The 17,050-nt window shown below is 44.0% G+C and overlaps 2 protein-coding genes across 2 annotated transcripts in view; both read right to left on the bottom strand.

Annotated features, from left to right (window-relative positions):
* The window catches only part of MUC16 (mucin 16, cell surface associated), a 60,642-nt gene extending 53,684 nt beyond the window's left edge, over positions 1 to 6,958 (bottom strand). The window contains exons 1-10 of the mRNA XM_053585714.1: positions 6,675 to 6,958; positions 5,331 to 5,455; positions 5,058 to 5,125; positions 4,313 to 4,485; positions 3,949 to 3,984; positions 3,643 to 3,708; positions 1,651 to 1,775; positions 1,313 to 1,380; positions 512 to 684; positions 145 to 180 (exon numbers count right to left, since the gene is read on the bottom strand). Of these exons, the coding sequence (XP_053441689.1) occupies positions 145 to 180; positions 512 to 684; positions 1,313 to 1,380; positions 1,651 to 1,775; positions 3,643 to 3,708; positions 3,949 to 3,984; positions 4,313 to 4,485; positions 5,058 to 5,125; positions 5,331 to 5,455; positions 6,675 to 6,783 (979 nt within the window). The 5' untranslated portion in view covers positions 6,784 to 6,958. The remainder of the gene's footprint in view (positions 1 to 144; positions 181 to 511; positions 685 to 1,312; positions 1,381 to 1,650; positions 1,776 to 3,642; positions 3,709 to 3,948; positions 3,985 to 4,312; positions 4,486 to 5,057; positions 5,126 to 5,330; positions 5,456 to 6,674) is intronic.
* A 20-nt stretch (positions 6,959 to 6,978) lies between these two features.
* Positions 6,979 to 17,050, bottom strand: part of LOC128580957 (mucin-16-like) — a 33,381-nt gene continuing 23,309 nt past the window's right edge. Inside the window, exons 4-7 of the mRNA XM_053583425.1 lie at positions 9,682 to 9,806; positions 9,313 to 9,380; positions 7,369 to 7,541; positions 6,979 to 7,046 (exon numbers count right to left, since the gene is read on the bottom strand). Coding sequence (XP_053439400.1) covers positions 6,979 to 7,046; positions 7,369 to 7,541; positions 9,313 to 9,380; positions 9,682 to 9,806 — 434 coding nt within the window. The remainder of the gene's footprint in view (positions 7,047 to 7,368; positions 7,542 to 9,312; positions 9,381 to 9,681; positions 9,807 to 17,050) is intronic.

Here is a 17,050-nt window from a genome sequence, read left to right as displayed (position 1 = left end):
GCAGGGGCAGTGGAGGAAGGGAACGAATTGTGCCTTCCCAGCGCCTTCCCTCCTGACCAGGATATGAGGGGGAACGAGGAGGCGTCAGCTCCAGCCTTGCCTGGTGTAGGATCAGGGGCATGGGAGCATCTGTGGAATACTCACCGATGGTGACGTGTGGAGAGCTCCTGTGTGTGAAACCTACAGCAGGAGGGAGGGAGGAGAGTGGGCAAGAGTGAGGGTAGACCTGGGGGCAGCACAAAGGGGTGAGGGCTACACTAGCTGGGTGTAGAGGTCTAATAAAGCAGGGACTGATGGCCAATCTCTTTCACCCCACCCTTGCTTCAGAGAAGAAGGCCCTGCGCATGAACTTGGTCCACAATGAAGAATAAACCTGGTGGTGCATACTCCATCACCAAATGCAGACAAGGTGTCCTTGCTCCAGGGGCTCGGCAGGAAGCATGACCTTGAGCTTGGAAGCAGAGACTGCCTAGAGAGGAGGAGAGCTGCCAAACACATGGCAGCTCCTCACCATTGACATAGAGACTGTCCTTGTCCAGGGTGTAGGGGCCCATCTCAGTGACACCATGGGTCAGCTGGCTCAGTTCCCAGTAGAGCTGTTCTCTGTCCAGAATGCTGCCTGCTGCATACGGGCGAAGGGTGCAGATAGCATCTACTCCAGTGGCTGCCTGGTCCTTCTCAGGCCTGTGGAGAGCGAGTCAGATGTAAGACAAGTAGGCCACTCACGGCAGTGTCCCGAGGTCCTTAGGGGTAGGATAGGAAGGGGCCAGAGGAAATGAGAAACTCGGGCGAGAGATGTGGAGCCACATGTGGGCTCCCTTGAGTGCAGGGACTCCAAGCCAGTGTGAGACCGTGCACAGAGTCAGGAGTTGCAGAGAGCCTAGAGAGGTGCTATGTCACCCTAATCAGGAGCAGTAGAGATTTCCCCTCTGAGACAGGCCAAGAGCTGTTGGACCTGGTGATTGAAGGAATGGGAGAAGCCTCATAAGTCTGGAGAGAATTTGTAAAGGCAGAGGTTAAAATCAAATGGAAGGGTTCTTCTTTTGGAGAAGGGGTATAGGGGGAAGAGAGTAGAGAAAAATGACCAGGTTAGGGCCCCAATCATATGGATGGTGTGCATAGAGTGTTTCAGTTGAGGAGGGGAAGGATGAGGTAGGTAGGATTAGGAGACATCTTGGTGTTGGAGGCAGTGCCTCCTGAACTCCTCCTCTACTGAGGGCATGGACAGGGAGGGCAGGAGGGACACCATGCAAACTCTTAGAACCTGCGCACACACTTAGGGTAGACCTGGGTGTGTTTTCTGAGGTCTCACCTGAGTGAGGTCAGTCTGCAGCCAGAGTAGCAATGGCCCACACTGGTACTGTTGAACAAGGGCCTGAGCTGTAGAGGAGGGAGAGAGGGAGGTGAGTAGAAGTGAGTCCATAGGGTTGTGGTAGAATCAGGTGGGTGGGGCTTGCACGAGAGGGCGGGGCACGCATCTGGAGGAGGAGGGAGGTGAGTGGGGTCTTCTCAGGGCGTGGGTTAGGGTGGATGGGCAAGGTACACAAGGTGGGTGGGATCTTCCTTCAAGGCCTGAAGACCTTGCTGGAAGTGAACAAGTGGGAATGGGTGAGTTGGGTGGGGCGGGGGTGAGGTGAGCCAGGCCCTTACTAGATGACGCAGGGCCCTCTCCGTGCTGTTAAACTTCCAGGAGCCAGGGCGATCCATGACCGCCTCATAGTGCAGGTTGAGGATAGTGAAGTTGAGAGTGAAAGGCAATAGGAGCGCTTCAGTGGCTTGAGGGAGGTGGAACACGAACACAGTGTGAAGAAGAGGGAAAATATGTAATTTGGCTATACACCTTTCCTTATCCTGTGCGCTAGAACGCATGTCAAGGATTGAGGGAATAATAGATTGCATGCCTCTGTGGCAGAAATTGATAGACCTTGCTGGTTTTTTGAAGTAAGCATGTAAATGAATACTATTTGGATGCTGAGCATTGCTTGTGATGCCTATTCTGTGCTGAATGATAGGAGATAAGAGGTGAGACCTCTTTTCCTCACCATCGTCAAGATCAGTTCATGATCACACTGTGCCAGACTGTCACTATTGTCACCATCGCCATCCGTCACCCTTGGTATCCCATCCATCACTAAGACCCTATCGTGTCCTCAATTGTCAACACAATTCCAGTTGCTAGTCATCATCATCCTTGTCGTCATCATAGTCATTATGGTCAAAGTCAACAACACCATCACCATCACCACGAGCCCTATGGCCAATATCACCATCAACACTATCACCAGCACCCTCATCTTCATCATCAGTGCCACAATATCACCACCACCACCACCTTCGTCACATCCTGTTTGACCCGCCCCCCGCCCCCAACCCCGAGGCACCACCTTTATCATCTGGGCATCGTCATCAACTTGCTCATCATTTTCACCTGAATCCCCATCCTCCTGGTCACTCTCCCAATAGTAGATGCTCTGGGAAGCCATAAGGTACTTTCATGTTTTTAGTTCTCTGCTGTATTGTCTGGTAGTAGCCCAGAGCAGATGCTGCACGAAATTTGTGCATTGAGGCAATTTGAGAATTGAAGGAATTTGGGAATTGAGGGACTTACACATTGCTTGCCTCCATTTTGTACATTGATAGAAGTTGCTCATTTTTTTGAAGTAAGTGTATTAATGAATATTAGCGGTATGCTGAGCATTGCGGGTGATGCCTATTACATGCTCAACAGTGAGGGATGAGTGTTTTTTTCTTTCTTTACCATCATCTGTGTTAGGACGACATTCTTTCTCTTCCTCGTCATTTATATTGTGATCATGCGCCTATTCTTCCATGAGCATTTTCATCATCAATTTCATCCTCACTTGTGCAATATCAGCACTGCCACCACCAAGTTCTCTATCATGACATCATCTTTCTCATTACAATCTTCTTCGGCACTATCCTCATCTCCACTGTCATTTCCCTCATAGTCCTCATTTCCTTTTTTAGCACTGCCAACCCTAGTATGACTATCATAATGTCATCATGCTTGTTATAATCTTCATCACCAGCATCATATTCATTCTCCCTTTGATTGCCTGCACATTCATCTCATCATTATCATTTTCATTATCACTACTACTACCACTGTCACTACCATTGTCACTATTTTGATCATCAGTATGAGAATATGTGCTCATGAGGGTAGTAGGGCTTTTATTCTGTTTTTTTCTTCTTTATTCCTAGGTTCCTGTTCAATAACATGTGCTCCATATTATTTGTTTGGTTTGGCTCTTCATCACTATATATATAAAGTGAGACAGAGTCTCACTTTATTGCCCTTGGTAGAGTACCATGGCAGCACACAATTCACAGCAACCTCCAACTCCTGGGCTTAGGCAATTCTCCTGCCTCAGCCTCCTGAGTAGCTGGGACTACAGGTGCCCACCACAACACCCGGCTATTTTTTTTTTGCAATTTGGCTGGGGCCAGGTTTGAACCTACCACCCTTGAGTATATGGGGCCAGTGCCCTACCCACTGAGCCACAGGTGCCGCCCTTCATCACTAGATTTTATATGACTCTATATATTTGGAAGAAAATGCAAAAAATATTTACCCTTATTGGCTATGGTCTATAAGATGTGCCACTCTCTGGTACTTACTTGTTGGGCTGGGAAAGAAGGAAGGGATCATGGAAGTCCTGATGTCTGTGGTGGAAATTTCAGGAGCTGGGGAGATTTTTGTCATCAGTGTAATGAGCAAGCACTCTCATGGCAGCAATTCCAGCAAAAGAGACTATTTATAGGCTATGGGGCTTCTTTTATGTGGGGCGTTAGCTGGGACTCTTTGGAGCAAGGGCAAAGCAGAACAGGAATAACGTATGGGGACATGTAGGGGTATAAGGACTGGTGACCTTCTGCATTACTTAGTGTAGGATTGGGAACATGGAACATCAGTTGAATACTCACTGCTGGTTATGGGCACAAAACTCCTATGGGTGAAACCTGCAGGAAGAGGGATGGAGGATATTGTGTAAGTGTTCAAGTAGACTTGGGGAAATAAGTAGAGGTGATGGGCTCTCTGGTGCAATGGAAGGATGATCATGGAGCAGGGGCTGTTGATGGTTCACTCTCAATCCCCTACATCAGAGAAGAACGTTTTGAATGTGGACTTGGTCCAAGATAAAGAAGAAATAAGGAAAAATCATATATCAATCAACACATAGACACCATGGCCAGTCCTTCAATGCCAGGCAGTGAGTGTGACCTCAAGCCACAGCCAGAAGCTGCCAAACTAGAAGGAAGAAACCCCAAGCACATGGGAGCTCCTCACCATTGACAAAGAGACTGTCCTTGTCCAGGGTGTAGGGGCCCAGCCTAGTGACACCATGAGTCAGATGGCTCAGCTCCCAATAGAGCCGCTCTCTGTCCAGCCTGCGACCTGCCAGGCCTGGGTGGAGGGTACAGATGGCATCTACTCCAGTGGCTTCCTGGTTCCTCTTGGGCCTGGGGAGAGGTGAGAGGAATGGGCATAAAGAAATTGCCTATATATAGAGGGCTTGAGTTTCCTTTGGGCAAGATAGGATGGAGACAGAGGAAATGAGAAACCTGCCATTTAGGCGAGAAACCATCTTATACTGAGTCCCGGCATGTGAGCAGTCATGAACACCAGATTCTCTCTTTTTAAATCAAATCAGAAAGTACATCTTTTGCTCATGGCATGAGGCCAGGAAAGCTCTGATTTTGGAAAGTTGAAGAGGTAGAAATGATCATTAAAGTAGGTGAAGGTTGAACATCTGTCTTGGTTGACTTCTTTAGGACAGAATTAACACCTGGAAAAATGGGAGGTTGGGGATAATTGGGAATTTGGAGGCATGATTGAGGCTGGGGCCCAATTCTGCTGATGTGCTCTGCAGAATCTCTCAGTGGAGAGGGTGAATGTCCTGCAGCCAGGACACAGCCTCCTGAACACAACCTCTACTGAGGATATTCACAGGGAAGGCAGGAAGGAAGCCAGCCAAATTCCTTAGGCCTGGGAGCACCTGGGGAACTTTTGGTTAGCTATTCCAAGGTCTCACCTGAGCAAGGTCAGTCTGCAGTGAGAGTACAGAGGCTCCACACTGGTGTTCTGGAACAAGTGCCTGAGCTGTGGAAGAGGGAGAGAGGTGGTGAATAGGAGGGCTGAGGAAACTGAGGTAGGGCAGAGTGAGTTGGGTGTGACTGGCATCGGTTGTGGAGGAGTTGCATCTCTGGCTAGTTGTTGAGGTTGGTATGGGCTTCTTTTACTCTCCTGGCATAGGTCAGTTGGGGATCTGCTGAGATTAGCAGGATATGGAGGGAGGGACTCTCACCAGACCCTGCAGGATGCTCTCTGTAGTGTTGAACTTCCAGGAGCCAGGGTGATCCATCACCTCCTCATACTGCAGGTTCAGGATGGTGAAGTTGAGGGTGAACTGCATCAGAAGAGGTTCAGTGACTGTGGTAGGTTTGGGAAATAAGGACTATGTTCAAAAGTGGAGGCCATAGAAGAGTTTTTAACAGACTTAATTTTAAATATGCACATCAGGATTTAAAGAAAGTGGTAAAATAAGAGATTTCCATGCCTTCCTTGAGTATAATGGTAGACATTTTTAAGATAAATTATGTTAAATAAAATATTTAAATTCTGAGCATAGTTCTTGGTGCATAGTTAATGCTTAGTAATGCCCTGTGATATCTGTTACCTTTATATCACCATTATCATTTTCATTGTCACTGTCACATCATTGTTGTGTTTATCATCAAAACCACCATGACCACCATGACCATCTCAAAACAACCATGACATGATTACAATCATAAGTACTCCCAATCATCACCATCAGTCATTTTCATCATCATCATGGTCAACATCACCATCATTTTTCTCACCATCTCCACCACTACAGGCATTGTCTCCATCATTACCATAACCATCATCATCATCACCATTGCTATTACCTGCATCACCATCAGTATCATATCATCACCACCATTTCACATCATCATTACCATAATTACCACCACCACCATCAGCTACATCATTATTGCCATCATCATTACCACTATTACTATCATCAATATTACCATTGTGTTCATCATCATCATCACCACCAACCCCTGAAGCCTTCTGTGGCTTGTTTCCCAACTATTTAAAGTATATATTATATTATACATATAATATATATGGTATACATATGGATATATATATAACTACTATATATTTAGAATATAAGCTGTGAACAGACAGTTCCCAACCTACAATTGTTCAACTTAAGATTTTTCAACTTTATGATGTTGTGAAAACAAACAACATTCAGTAGAAACCATTCTTGCTGTACCCATACAGTCATTCTGTTTTTCACTTTCAGTATAGTATTTAATAAATTGCATGAGATATTCAACATCTTATTATAAAATAGGCTTTGTGTTAGATGGTTCATCATCACCATTCCCATCAGCAGCACCACAGGATTGTCTCTCTGAGGGCAGAGATGTTTATCTGTTTTGTCTTTCCTGCTGTGTCCCTAGGGCCTTGTACACAGTACATGCTTATTACAGTTTGTTGGTTGTCTCATCATTAGATTTTCTATGACTTTCTGTCTTGTGTGAAAGTTACAGAGATATTTACCCCCATGGGGCATGCTTTGATAGGCATACCACTGGCTAGTACTCACCTGTGGGGCTGGGGAGGGAGGGTGAAGTCCCAGAGATTTCCACGTTTGCTGTGGACGTCCCAAGTGCTGAGTAAAAAATCCTCATTAGTGACAAAAGCAACACTCTCATGGCAGAAATGCTATCAGCAGAGACTATTAATAGTGCTTGACTATTAATAGTGCTTGATGTATGAATGGTTTTAAGTTGGACCCTCTCTGAAGCTGGGACATAGAGGTAAAAGAATAGAAGATACCCTCCCAGATCTTTCCCTCCTGAAGAAGATATAAAGCATAAGTGTTCATGCCTGCTATTGTTGGTATAGAATTAGGGGTATGGGTCATCTGTTGAATACTCACTGCTGCTGACAGGCACAGATCTCTGATGGGTGAATTCTGCAGTAAGAAAAAGGGAATGTAGTGAGTATGAGTTAAGGGAGAGGTAGGGTACTAAATAGGGGTTAGGGTTATCCTGGTGCAATGGAAGAGGTTTAATGGCTGATTCCATATTAGCACCCTCATATCAGAGAAGAATGTCTTGAGGATGAACTCAATCCAGCATGAAGGGGAAACCAGGAAGTCCTAATCTTAGCCCTCAAGTACAGAACACACAGCTAAGCCTTCAGTGGACAGGCAGGGAGTATGGCCTCAAGCCAGAGAGCAGAGGCTGCCCAGCAAAGGAGAAGAGATTCCAAGCACATCATAGCTTCTCACTCACCATTAACATAGAGGCTGTCCTTGTCCAGGAGATAGGGACCCAGATTCGTGATTCCATGGGTCATCTTGCTCAGTTCCCAGTAGATCTTCTCTCTGTCCAGTCTGAAGCCTTTGGGGTCAGGACGATGTGTGCAGATGGCATCCACTCTGGTGGCTGTCCCATCCTTCTCAGACCTGGGTAAGAATCTCCATAGGTTGGTCCACCGCTCTTCATTTTTTCATTCTTCCCTCCCTCTCCCTATTATCTTCTAAGGCAGACACTGTGGACAACCTAATTAACCTATTAACTATAATTATATACTATATCCAGTATAAATTTACCTATACCTAATATAAATTAAATTATATATAATATATATTATGTATATAATATATAATACTATATAACTATTTTTATATACTGGCCATACATATTATGATTAGTAAATATGCTTTTCAACTTATAATAGGATTATGTCCTGCGAAACCCACTGTGAGTTGCAAATATTGTAAGTTGAAATAGATTTAATACATCTAACCTACAAAACATAGCTTAGCCTAGCCTACCTTAAACAAGCTCAGAAGACTTAACATTATCCTGTAGTTGGGCAAAATTGTCTAATGCAAAGCCTATTTTATAATAAGGTGTTGAATATCTCATGCAATTTATTGACTGCTATACTGAAAGTGAAAAACAGAATGATAGTATGGTTATAGCAATAATGGTTTCTACTGAATGTCGGTTGCTTTCACAACATCATAAAGTTGAAAAATCTTAAGTTGAACCATTGTAAGTTGGGAACTGTCTGTATACAGCATGTATTCTAAATATATAGTAGTTATTTACATCCATATGTATACTGTATATGTATTATATGTATACTATAATATATACTTTAAATAGTTGGGGAAACAAGCCACAGAAGGCTTCAGGCCTTTGCTCAGGGTCAAAAATCTCAGTAAATGGCTGAGCTGGGATTACAATTCAGGTCTTTCTGACTTTATTAAGGGTCTTAGCCCCTAGACCCTACGCTCCCTCTTTTCCCTAGGAAGGAATGATGGAGGTAGATGACCGTGAAAAAATTGGGGATCTTGGGAGAGCTAGGCCTAGATATTCTGTGATACAGGTGTGGGAGGCAAGAACATCAGGTGAGAAATGGTGTCAGCCAACTTCTTTGTAGAGACAGTTTCACTTTATGGCCCTTGGTAGAGTGCCATGGCATCATATAGCTCACAGCAACCTCCAACTCCTGGGCTTAAGCGATTCTCTTGCCTCAGCCTCCCGAGTAGCTGGGACTACAGGCACCTGCCACAATGCCTGGCTATTTTTTGGTTGCAGTTCAGCTGGGGCTGGGTTTGAACCCGCCACCCTCGGTATATGGGGCTGGCGCCTTACCGACTGAGCCACAGGCACCGCCCCGTGTCAGCCAACTTCTACCCCAGACTTCCTGCCCTCTTTAGCACTTGGGCACAGTGCTCTCCCCACCTCTTAGTCATCCCAGGTTGGTTTAGGTCAAGCCCTCTCTGGCTGAGTCTGTCAGAAGGCAAACACCTTCTGCCTGTAGCTGTGTTTTCTTTCTTCCCCTGTGGGAGTCTCTGAGCAAATTCCTTTTGCAAGGTGTGAGAATGAGATTTTCCACTTCCTGCAAGGCCATAACGTGGGCAAAGGAGGCAGTAATACTTAAGCGCTGGCAATTTGCCTTTAGAACCTTAATTGCTGGAGTTGTTCTGTGTCACCTGACACAAGCTACTTAATCGCTCTGGGTCTTGGTCTCCCCTTATGTTCCTGCTTCATGAGGGTGTTGCAAAGACGGATGAGGTAGTAAATACCACTATAAAGTATGTAGTACAGCGACTTGAGTCTTAGAGCTGCTGGTGTTTATGGGCAGCAGCTGTTGCAAGTGAAGACAGAGTCAAAGATCCTATGATCTCACCCGTCTGTTGTTTTTCTTGGGAAAGGTCTCACCTGAGCGAGGCTAGTCTGCAGCCTGAATAGAGGTTTCCTAGACTGCTATTCTTGAGAAAGAGTTTGAGCTGTAAGGAGAGGAGAGGTGAGAAAGAATCGCTGAAGGAGCTCCGTCATTGGAGAGGTCGACCAAGACCAAGCAGGCCAAGGATAGGCAGGCCAGGATGAGGTGAGCCTGGCAAGCATAAACCAGCGGGGCAGGGCGGGATAGGCGTGGCCGGTACCAGCAGAGTGGGCGCGACTGACATCAGTGGGCGGGGCGGGGCGGGGTGGGCGTGGCCGGCACCAGCAGAGTGGGCGCGACTGGCATCAGTGGGCGGGGCAGGGTGAGGTGGCCTGGGCTGATGATGCAGTGGGCGGGGCTCGTACCAGACCCTGCAGGACCCCCTCGGTGTTGTTGAACTTCTGGGAACCTGGACGCTGCATGTCCTCCTGGTACTGCAGGTTAGTGATGGTGAAATTGAGGGTGAATGGCACCAGAGGAGGAATCGCCGCTGCATCAGGGGAGGATAAAAGGAGGACGGACATATCTGAGTCACACCTAGACTGGGCTCTAAGTCGACTTCCTAACTTAGGACAGAAGACATAAAACCAGGTAAGGAGTAAAGTGAGATGGATATTCCTAAAATGCATCACCTGGCCCCAAAAGCAGGTTACGGGACCCCAGTTAAATGTACACGCCAATCAGACCCTGCCAATTGCCCAGACCGGCCCTAACAGACTCTGGTTGAGAGGTTAAAAGGTTTGGAGAATGAGAATGGAAAAATAAATCAATCCTATACAACATATAATAAACATTAAAAAATAATAAAACGGAAGTCCTTAAAAGAAGACCCTCTCTCACCTGTTCACCTTGTTTACTTACCCTTGCCACATTTGGTTTCAAATCCCCTCTCTGTCCCTTACCAGACATGTGACCATGTTACCTGTCCATACCTTGGTTTCTTCCACTGCAGAACGGGGAGACTTATAATTCGCAGGGAAATTATGAAGGTTAAATGACTGAATGTCATTATAGTCACCTTTGAAACACTCCCTTTGGGAAGCTATGCACTGATACCAGCACTTAGTCCACCCTTCAAAGCACTTTTTTTAGGATGACTTTGTGAACTTAAATGTCTGACCTTGTAATGTTTTTTTTTTTTTGCAGTTTTTGGCCGGGGCTGGGTTTGAACTCACCACCTCTGGCATATGGGGCCAGCGCCCTACTCCTTTGAGCCACAGGCGCTGCCCCCTCATAATGTATTTAAAAGCTAACACCTGGTGGAGATTTGGGTGGGAGGAAGAGAAGCAAAGCCACTCTGCTGTAGCTAGGTTGGCCTCTGAGGCAGAGGACCCTCCCCCTAATAGTCTTCTGGCTTCTCCATAAGAGATGGGCAACTGATGCATGGTTAAGGTTCTCTTCCCCCATGAGAGTGACCCACCTGCCTCAGACTCATTAAACATCTCTGGACACTGAGTTTTAGGTAGAGTGGCCACATGTCCTGGTTTTCCCTGGACATTTGTGTTGCCCTCATGTATTGCTTTCAACCCCTACTCTTTCTTTCTCAAAAAGTGCCCTACTATGAAATGAAAATTTTGTGTACCAGTTCATCCTCTGTAAAAGGATGGTGGCAATGGTAGTAGCTACCTGCTAGGGTTTTAGTGTATATTAAATGAGTTGAAAGTCTGATCAAAGTAGAATAAGCCCACATGGTTTATCAACATTGATTACACCTAAAACTTCTAGACAAAATACAAAATGATTCTGAAAAGTAAACAAAAGCAGGCAGATTGTGGAGAGGAGTCAAAACTTGGAGACATGACTGTACAAGGATGAGTTTTGCTTTTTTTCTCTCATAGATTTATTCGGAGGGTAGGGCTCACCCATGGAACTGTGCATGAGACAGTCAGGGCACAAGCAGATAAAACTGTGATAGGAATCCCATACAGTAGTCCACCCTTATCCTCAGCTCTGCTTTCCATTGTTTGCCACAGTCAACCACAGTCCAAAAATATTAAATCGAAAATTCTAAAAATAAGTAATTTATATGCTTTAAACTGTACATTGTTTTGAGTAGCAAGATGAAATCTTGCACCATTCTGCTCTGTCCCACCTGGGACATGAATCACCCCTTTGTCCAGAATATTTACAGAGTACTGTGCATGCTACCTGCCTGTCAGTCACTTTGTAGCTATCTTGCTTATCAGATCAACTTTTGTGGTATCATGGTGCTGTGTTCAAGTAACCCTTGTTTTACTTAATAAGGGCCCCAAAGCACAAGAGTGGTGATGCTGGCATGTTGTTATAATTGCTCTATTTTATTATTATGTATTGTTGTTAATCTCTTACTGTGCCCAATTTATAAATTAAACTCAATCGTAGGCATGTTTGTATAGGGAAAAATAGCCATAGTATGTATCAGGTTTGGTACTCTGTGTGGCTTCAGATAACCTCTGGGGGTCTTGGAGCATATGCCCTGTGGATAAGGCAGGATTACAGTATTTATGACCATATGGCACTAGGAAGTGGGGTTCCCTGGGGCTTGCAAGGAGAGGAATGATGATCTGCTAAAACAAACAGACAAAAATAAGCATAACAATTCCTAACAGGATAACAGGACCTAGAGTCTATACAAACATAGCATGCATAATGTTTACTATCTGAAACTACTTGACATACAACAAAACGGGGAAAATGTATTCAATCCTCAAGGAAAAGACAAATGACAGATATAAACACCAAGGTGATTCAGTTGTTAGAATTACCACACACAGACTTTAAAGCTACTGTTAAAACCGTGCTCCATGAGGTAAAGATAAGCATACTTGAGATGAATGTAAAGATAGACATTCTCAGTGGAGAAATAGAAACTATATATATATATGAACCTCTGTAAGTTGACCACCCAAGGGACTGTAACAAACTCATCAATGTCCAGAGGTAGTCAACATAAGGCAGTAGGTCTAGTATACTGATGCATACATGTGGTCCATGTCTGGTCTATCACAATTAGGTCAACTTAAGGAGGTGGTCAATGTAGGGAGGTGGTAAACTCTGAAGGCTCCACTGTGTGTATGCATGTGTATATATATATATGCAAACTGAATGCAAGTTTTAGAACTGAAACATACAGTATCTGAAATAGAAGGAATACAATGGAAGCTGATAGAGAAAAGACTTAGTGATTTTGAAGATACAGTGATAAAAATTATTAAATCTAAAGGTAATAGAAAAAAATAGTAATTTTTAAAAAAGAACAGGGCCTCAGGGCTTTTAGGGACAATATCACTTCATTGGAGGTTCAGTAGGAGAGAAAGATTAGGGTAGAAAAAAATTGAAGACATAGTGGCTGGACATTTCCCAAATTTCTTAAAAAAATACATTTTGCAGAGTCAAGAAGATTAAACAACTCCAAACAGGATAAACTCAAAACTATCCTCAAACACATCATAATAGAACTTTATAGAAAATTATAGAAGAAAAAATTTTGAAAGTATCTAGAGAAAAATGACATTATGCATGATGCATGACTTTGTGCAACAGACATCACATATTTAGAGCTAGGCATGTAATAAAAATGGTTGAATTGATCAGAGTGGAGCAGTGAGGAAATGGAGCATGTGTATTCTGTCTAGAGCTTGTAAAACGTTTGCAGTGTCTTGACTCACAAAACACAGAAGACTTGAAGGCAGAATTTAAGTGATCGGTTCCCAGTTTGCATTCCATAATTCTAGAATTTCAAGGCAAGTTTAAGTGTTAGGGATGCTTAACCAGCATCATGATGTAAGGATAAAAAATAACCATAGACTCAATTTTAAAAATAAATTTTAAGGGGCCAGGTAGTGGCCTGTAATCCTTGCACTCTGGGAGGCTGAGGTGGGTGGATCATTTGAGCTCAGGAGTTCAAGACAAGCCTGAGCATGAGTGAGACCATCTCTAACTAAAAAACCAAAAAATAGGAAAACTAGCCAGGTGTTGTGGTGGGTACCTATAGTCCCAGCTACTTGGGAGACTGAGGCAGGAGGATCACTTGAGCCCAGGGATTTGAGATTTCTATGAGCCGTGATGCCATGGCACTCTAGCTTGGGTGACTGAGTGATACGCTGTCTAAAAAAAAAAAAAAGATTTTAAGGGATAAGGGAGAAAGATTTCATGGCATAAATCAAGCTCCTGTAGAGGCCTGGAGCCTCAAGAAGCCTCAGAATCACATCTGGGCAAGAGGAAGAGACTGGATGAGAATCAAACGTGTGGCTGAGGTTTTTAATGATTTTCTGGATTTTCAAATACACATAGAATTCACAAATGTGGGCATCTACAAGGATTGTTTCATTCATGCATTAGCTTATTTAATCAATAAATATAATTTATTGAACATTGGCTAGGTGGTCAGCTCCCAGGTGATAAATACACTAAGAATGAATAAACCTCTCTTTAGCAGTCAATTCCATGAAGGAAATCACAGTAATTTGACAGAGGAAACATGCATGCCAGGTATATGCAGCATTGGACAATTAAGTTCATGAACTCATCCTAGAAAAAGTGCTTCATACCTCCTGTTTTAATATACTGTAGTTACCTTTAAAGTACTCCCTTCGGGAAGCTATGCACCAGGTAGCACCCTTCAAAGTGCTTCCAGTCCACCCTTCAAAGCACTTTTTCTAGGATGAGTTCACAAACTTAATTGTCAGACCTTGTATAACAACAGCTCTGATGGCCATTCCATAAAAAGAATGCTTTGGAGGGTGGACTAGGTACTGGTAAGGGTGCATGGCTTTCCAAGGAAAGTCCTTCAAAGGTGATTATAGTGATATTCAGCAATGATGTATGTAGTACTTTTCCTAGAATAAGTTTGCAAACTTAATTGTCAGACCTCATGTGCAGAGAAAGTGCCATTTTATATAAGGGGTCTGGTGGTCTGGGTAGATCTTTTAGGAAGGTGTACTTATTATATCAAAATAATAATAGTGGCTGGGGGCATCCATGTCTATTTACAATTTGATAGAAATGACTCCAGTGTTTTTATATTAGATAAGATACTGTTTTTTTGTAGTCAGATATGGGTTGGATTATATAAATATAGATGAATTTCTGTTTGGGGTGGTAAAAGAAAGTCTTAGAAATAGCGGTGATGGTTGTATAAAAGTGGAATATAATTAATGCTGCTGAATTGTATACCTAAAACAGTTAAAATGGTAAATTTTTATTATATCTATTTTACCACATAAAAAAGTTATTCTTAATTAATCCACATGAAAAAAGCCAACAATCCCATATATCAATGGGCAAGAGACATGAATAGAAACTTCTCTAAAGAAGACAGATGAATGGCTAACAAACATATGAAAAAATGTTCATCATCCCTATCTATTAGAGAAATGCAAATCAAAACCACCCTGAGATACCATCTAACCCCAGCAAGAATGGCCCACATCACAAAATCTCAAAACTGCAGATGCTGGCGTGGATGTGGAGAGAAGGGAACATATTTATACTGCTGATGGGACTGCAAACTAGTATAACTCTTTTGGAAGAAAGTATGGAGAAATCTCAAAGTACTCAAGCTAGACCTCCCATTTGATCCTGCAATCCCATTACTTCTAACCAGAAGGAAAAAAAATCTTTTTATCATAAGGACACCTGTACTAGACTGTTTATTGCAGCTCAATTTATAATCGCCAAAATGTGGAAACAGCCTAAATGCCCCCCAACCCAGGAATGGATTAACCCAGAAAGTACATTAACATGGTGTATATGTACACCATGGAATACTATTCAGCTATTTAAAAAAATGGAGACTTTACATCCTTCGTATTAACCTGGATGGAACTGGAAGACATTATTCTTAGTAAAGCATCACAAGAATGGAGAAGCATGAATCCTATGTACTCAATTTTGTTATGAGGACAATTAATGATAATTAAGGTCACGGTGAGGGTGGGGGAAGGGGAGATCAGAGAGAGAAAGGAGGAGGGAGGGATGGGGAAAGGAAGAGCAGACAGAGGAAAGGAGGGAGGGGGTTGGGGCCTTGGTGTGTGCCACACCTTTTGGGGGCAAGACACGATTGCAAGAGGAACTTTACCTAACAAATGCAATCAGTATAACCTGGCTTATTGTACCCTCAATGAATCCCCAACAGTAAAAAAATAAAATAAAAAAGTTATTCTTACTTGTTCCTGAAGTCATGCTCTCAGAGGTCAAGGTGGACATCCCAGGTGTGGTCAGAGGGACAAAGGGACTACCAGCCAGTGTACTGAAGGTAGTTGTGGTCTCAGCCATGGTGGGTTTTGAACTTGTGGCATCTAAATTAGTGGTTTCCACCATTATAGTTTTAGGGATAGCTGTTGGACTAATTCCTTCTCCATGACTGGTTTTGGTTGGTGTTGGAGTTGCTGATGGTATCAAGGTCCTAGTGGTACTTGTGGCTATCCTGGAAAATTCTGGGAGTCCAACTGATGTTGTGACTGGTGAGGTTTTTGTACTCCAAAAAGTTACAGTATTAGGCTTTCCTGTTGTTGTAGGGACACTGGAAAGCCCAGGGACACTGGGAGACAGGGTCAGAGTTGGAATACCTGTGTTGACATCTGTCAAAGAGCTGGTAGCCAAGAAACCTGTGGTCTTTGATAAACCAGGGAGAAAAATTGAAGTTGGAAGAGTTGTCCTGGTCTCTCTCCCAGGATGGGTAGAGAGTGAGACTGTGGTCTCTGATACATGCGGAAAAACAGTTGAAGCAGGAACTTTTGTGCTTATCTCTGCACTGAGGTGGGTGACCACTGAGGTTGTGGTTTCTGTCTCATCAGGAGAAAGAGTTAGAGTTGAAATAGTTGTGTTGCTTGCTGCTCCAGAACTAGTGACCTGTGAGGTCAACATAGCTGGTCCACCAGGTGAGACGGTCATTGTTAGCACAGTTGAACTGGCTTCTGCTGAAGGACTGGTGGCTTTAAATAGTGCAGTGTTGGCTTCACTCTGGGAAAAATTAGGGGTCATCCTGGGAACTGTTGTGCTGGTCTCTGCAGGATGAGTGATCCATGAGGGTGTTGTCTCTGCTTCATGTGGGGACTCAGTCTGTGTCGGAAAAGTTGTACTGGTGTCTATCTCAGTAGTTACGTCCTGCAGATCTGTTAGACCAGGTACAATAGTCATAGTTGAAACAGTTGAACTGGCTTCTGTCCCAGGACTGGTGGCCATTGAAGCTATGGTGTCTGATTGATTATGGGGAGAATCTGAGGTTGTTCTGGAAACAGGTATACTGGTCTCTGCAGAATAGGCTCTTGTATCTATCTCACCAGAAGAAAGAGTCAGAGTTGGAATAGCTGAACTGGCTTCTATCCAAGAATGGGTGTCCCATGAGACTGTTGTCTCTGGTTCATGTGAGTAATCAGTCAAAGGTGGAATCATTGTGCTGGTCTCAGTCTCAGAACCAGTAACCACTGAGGTTACCATCTCTGATGGGGTAACAGCCTGAGTTGGAATGGCTGAGCTTGTGTGTATCTGAGGATGGATGCCAAGTGAGGCTGTGACATATGGTTCACCAGGAGAAAGAGTCAGAGTTGAAATAATACTGGTTCCTGCCCCAGAACTAGTGGCCTGTGAGGTGACCATGGCTGGTGCATCAGGTGACAGAGTTATTGTTGGAACATCTGAACTGGCTTCTGTCCCAGGACTGGCGGCCACTGAGGGTTTGGTGTCAGCCTCACTATGGAAAACATTGGGGATTGTCCTGGGAACCATTTGACTGGTCTTTGCAGGATGAGTGTC

The sequence above is a fragment of the Nycticebus coucang genome, chromosome 3 (assembly GCF_027406575.1).
Source record: "Nycticebus coucang isolate mNycCou1 chromosome 3, mNycCou1.pri, whole genome shotgun sequence".
NCBI classification, from domain to species: Eukaryota; Metazoa; Chordata; class Mammalia; order Primates; family Lorisidae; genus Nycticebus; species Nycticebus coucang.
The sequence above is the reverse complement of the archived record's forward strand: the minus strand, read 5'-3'. Positions and strand labels throughout refer to the sequence as shown.